Source organism: Drosophila suzukii, assembly GCF_043229965.1.
Source record: "Drosophila suzukii chromosome 2 unlocalized genomic scaffold, CBGP_Dsuzu_IsoJpt1.0 scf_2c, whole genome shotgun sequence".
NCBI classification, from domain to species: Eukaryota; Metazoa; Arthropoda; class Insecta; order Diptera; family Drosophilidae; genus Drosophila; species Drosophila suzukii.
Genome location: NW_027255896.1, coordinates 22,481,591 through 22,486,083, shown reverse-complemented (window position 1 = coordinate 22,486,083; position 4,493 = coordinate 22,481,591). Strand labels below are relative to the sequence as shown.

The 4,493-nt window shown below is 43.3% G+C and overlaps 1 protein-coding gene across 1 annotated transcript; it reads left to right on the top strand.

Moving 5' to 3' along the window:
* Positions 1 to 3,728: 3,728 nt before the first annotated feature.
* Positions 3,729 to 4,148, top strand: LOC139354353 (uncharacterized). Its single transcript, XM_070998577.1, has one exon. It carries the CDS (start codon positions 3,729 to 3,731, stop codon positions 4,146 to 4,148), a length of 420 nt encoding a protein of 139 aa, XP_070854678.1.
* Positions 4,149 to 4,493: the final 345 nt, after the last annotated feature.

Sequence of the window (4,493 nt, the reverse complement as noted above, 5' to 3'; positions counted from 1 at the left end):
ACTAATTGTCAAAAAAGGTGCAGAATACCGGATTGGGAGTAATTTTGATAAAATTGAAACTGAAATGGTCGAAAATTAAAAAGAAATGTTAATATCAATGCTAAAGCAACATTTTAAAGCTTTTATCGAAGGCACTCCGCAAACGCGCGTAAACTCTGGGGAAATGCGTATTCGTTTGATTGAATCGACTAAGACTGTGCAAAGCTGACCATACAGGTTTAGTCCAAGCGAACGGGAGTTAGTACGTGCTAAAATTAAAGAATTGATCGAACATAAAGTTATCAGGCCTAGTAACTCACCATTTGCGAGTCTTGCATTATTAGTAAAGAAAAACGGCTCAGCAAAACTTTGTGTTGATTATAGAGAATTGAATAAAAATACCGTAGCATATAAGTTTCCATTACCGTTAATATCAGATCAAACAGCTAGACTTAGGGGAGCTAAATATTTCACTTCTCTTGACATGACATTACCAGATTTCAATGCACCCTGAATCAATCGAATATACTGCTTTTGTTACCCCTGATGGGCAGTACGAATTCCTCGCGATGCCTTTTGGGTTAAAAAACGCACCTTCAGTGTTTCAGAGAGCTGTATTAAAGACAATCGGCAGTCTTGCTCATTCGTTTGTAATTACTTATATTCAAATTCTCAGTAAAATCATAAGTGTATTAACAAACAAGCCTGTCTTGATTATTTTTGATCCTCAATTTCCGATAGAACTCCATACCGACGCCAGCTCTATCGGGTATGGTGCCATCCTTTTGCACCGCATAAACTCTAAGCCCCATGTGGTTTTATACTTTAGCAGAGCAACTAGCCCCTGTGAGTCCAGATATACATCATATGAATAAGAAACGTTGGCTGTCGTGAATGCTGTAAAACATTTCCGTCACTATCTGCATGGGAGAAAATTCGTGATGTTTACTGACTGTAATTCAATCAAATCCTCTCGAAATAAAGTCGAGTTGTCACCTAGGATTTATCGTTGGTGGGAGCTTCTACAAACATTTGAATTCGAAATTGAATGCAGAGAAGGTAAACAAATTGCATACTTGGACTTTCTATCTAGGAACCCGGTGTTTCTAAGTAATAAGTCAGTACCAAATAAAATTGAAGAAAAACGAATTGACTTAACAGAAATATCAGAGAACAGGATACTGGTGGAACAACAAAAGGATCCACAAATTTCAGAAATCTTAACTAAATTGAAGAATGACGATTTACCATTGGTATTAGTTGCCACTTATGAAACTAAATCAAATGTTTTGTATAGAAAGATTCAGAGGAATTCAAGATCTCGTTGTTTACTTTTAGAGCCTCGTACTTTTCGCTGGTCAGTTATAAATCAGGTCTATCATGCATCTAGGTTGGGAGAAAACACTGGATCATGTGTACGATCATTACTGGTTTTCGGGTATGACAAAATATGTTCGAAGATATGTGGAGAACTGCATTACATGCAGAGTTTCTAAGGGTACGTCAGGAAAACCTCAAATGGAATTACACCCAATTCCAAAAATAAGCATTCCTTGGCACACTGTTCACATAGATATATCGGGAAAATTGAGCAGAAAAAGTGATCTTAACACCTTTGACACCTTTTCCTTGGATGCAAATACTTGTATAAACGCAATGAAATCTTCGATTGCCATTTTTGGCGTGCCAACACGTTTAATTGCCGATCAGGGGCGCAGCTTCACGGGCACAAAGTTTGTGTAATTTTGTTCTAGCCAAAAAATACAATTGCATCTAATTGGAACGGGCGCAAGTCGAGCCAACGGTCAAGTTGAAAGGGTCATAAGTACACTGAAGAATCTGTTGACGGCTGTTGAGACAAGCTCTTGATCGTGGCAGGCTAAAGTAACAAGGTTCTGTGTGGGTGACTTTGTGCTGCTTAAAGACAGCGAGAGACAGCAAACGAAATTAGATCCAAAGTTCAGGGGACCCTTTTTGGTGGTCGACGTATTGGACGGAGACCGATACGTTTTAAAGTCTACACAGAACAATAGGCGTTACCCACACGAAAGTTTGCGAAAGTTACCGATGTGGAAATTCCAGAAGAGCTTGATGGTAATTACAAAGAACAAAGTCAGTCGGAAAAGTATGTTGACAAAGAGAGTGTTCGTGAAGCCATGTGATTGGCGATGGACGACAGTTGCTTTAGTAATGTGTTTGATGAATTCGTGAAGTAATGTGATTGGCGATGGATGAGAGTTGCTTAACAAACGTGTTTGATGAATTCTTTAAGCCAAGTGTTGGGCGATGGACGAGCAATGTATTTGATGAATTCGTGAAGCCAAGTGTTGGGCGATGGACGAGTAATGTGGCTGATGAATTTGTGAAGCCATGTTTTTGGGTGATGAACAATTTAATTTGTTTGAAAATGTGTGAAGCCAATGTGTTTTGCGAAAAATTTAAAGGCTGGCTAGTAAAAGTCCAGTTATGTATTTTGGTTTACGAATTAACGATTTGAACTGATTAATGTTTAATTTGAAAATGTTTTATTGATCGATTGTTTGGAAATGTAAACGAAAAAAAGAATGGGTTATACGAGAATTTAACATAGATATGTTAAAATAGCCTACATGTTAAAAATATAATTTATGTTATGTTAATGAACATTATATGGATTTGAGATTATGTGGTTAAGTTCTTCGGAAGCATTCCATAAAAAAAAAAAAATCGAATGAAATTCAGATGTTTATTATAGACACGAGGACGTGTATATGTGAGGATGGCCGTGTCGAAGAGGAGGTAAATAAGTCTTTCGTAAGGCATGAGACTCTAAGGTGTGTCCATGGGTAGAACTGGTACATACCAGTTCGTGTATGATGGGGCCTCAGTTTGCGAACTGAGGTTTTGTGTGGCTTCGTTGCGTTGCTAGGTCTGGTCGCTCTTCTTTTCTTTTCGTCCTGAGCTATAACGTGGTGAACAATTGAGGACTGCTAAAAAGGTTAATAATTATGAGCAACAAAGGCAACGAGCCACTGTCTCTTCCTACAGATCCTCCCAGATCTCGGGAGGTCGCTCCCTGACGAATTGCCAATAAGACTCGGCCCCTTCACCCCTGACCAGGTGATGAAAACTTTTGAGGACTTCATCCCACGAGCGTCGACTCTGATTACGAAGGAATTCAATCAGGAAAACTAAATCCACCACTATCATATTGCTTGAATCTCCAACAAAGCAAGTATTCTATTTCTTTATACCACCCCATTTCATAATCCCTTCTTCTCAAGCAAAGTCAAATAAAAAAACAACACAAAACACAAAGACGGGAACTTTCAAAAAACACTCGGATAAGCTGAACACTGGTTCCACCATCCGTACCAGCACGGTCCCGAAAGGGCCGCATTCCAAGCTGCGGATGATGGGTGGCAGAAAGCCAGCCGCAAATGCCTCCGCCACGGGCGCATCTGCGCCTAAAGCAGCGGTAGGCAAACAAATACACTCACGCAGAAAGGGAGACTGCCGCCCAGACTCTGCGCTCTCATACTAGGAGCACCGTTGCCACACCTTCGCCTGAATGGCTAAAAAGGGTAGAGTGGGCAAGGAAGGGGCTTCCTAAATACGGGACTCAGGCGAAAAGGCTGCGATTCCTCGAACTACCCGGACCATCGGCGAAGAGATCTAAGATCCAGCCATCGGTCTCATTCGCCGAAATCACGAAGAACCGTGTCCTACTCGGCCTAATTGACAGGTGAAATTCGGAGGGCAGGATCCCCATGAACAAGTGGAAGGCAGTGGAGTCCCACCTTTCCCTCATTTGCCTGCGCATGGTACGGGAGAAGCCAGGCACCTCGCCCTGCTGCATGAACTCGGGCTGGTACCACGGCAGCGTCAAAGTTGTGGCCTGCGACAGTCAGCTGTCGGCCGACTTGTACAAACAGGTGACGAGCAAGCTCGGTGAGGTCTTCGAAGGGGCGAACATCGTCGCGCTAGACTGGTGTGATGTCCCCAGTAGGCCCCGAGCCAGGATTTGGCTTCCAGCAGCGACCAAGGCGCCGAAGGACATCCTCTTCATGTTGCAAGAATGCAACCCGCACCTCCCCACGAATGACTGGAAAGTCGTCAAAGTTGAGGAGCATGAAGGGGACGTCAACCAGGCGGTGTTGGTCCTGAACAAGGACCATCAATGTGTATAAGGGCGACTCCAACGCCGCTAGTAGCTCTGCCGGCAACCCAGACGAGCAGGTGCTTGCTGAGGAGTTGGAGGCACCTGGTGGGCCGGAGGACGGCTACTCTACCGATTCGTCGCTAAGCAGAGAGATGCGAGCGCTCGGACCGGCTATCGAGGACGTAGACCTCAGCGACACAGAGCAGGCCGACGATACTGTGGTGGAGGTTGAAGCTGTAGATGTCACTAAGACTTCTACAAATAAACCTTCACCACAGTAAAGCAGCCGACCTAGTCCTTGTACAGGAACCTTAGGTAGTAGGAGGCACGGTTGCTGGACTAGGAACAAAGGAATACAAGCTTATGCTTGAAC

Coding starts and splice junctions, on each gene's coding strand:
- LOC139354353 (XM_070998577.1), top strand. CDS start 3,729: ATGAACAAGTGGAAGGCAGTGGAGTCCCACCTTTCCCTCATTTGCCTG.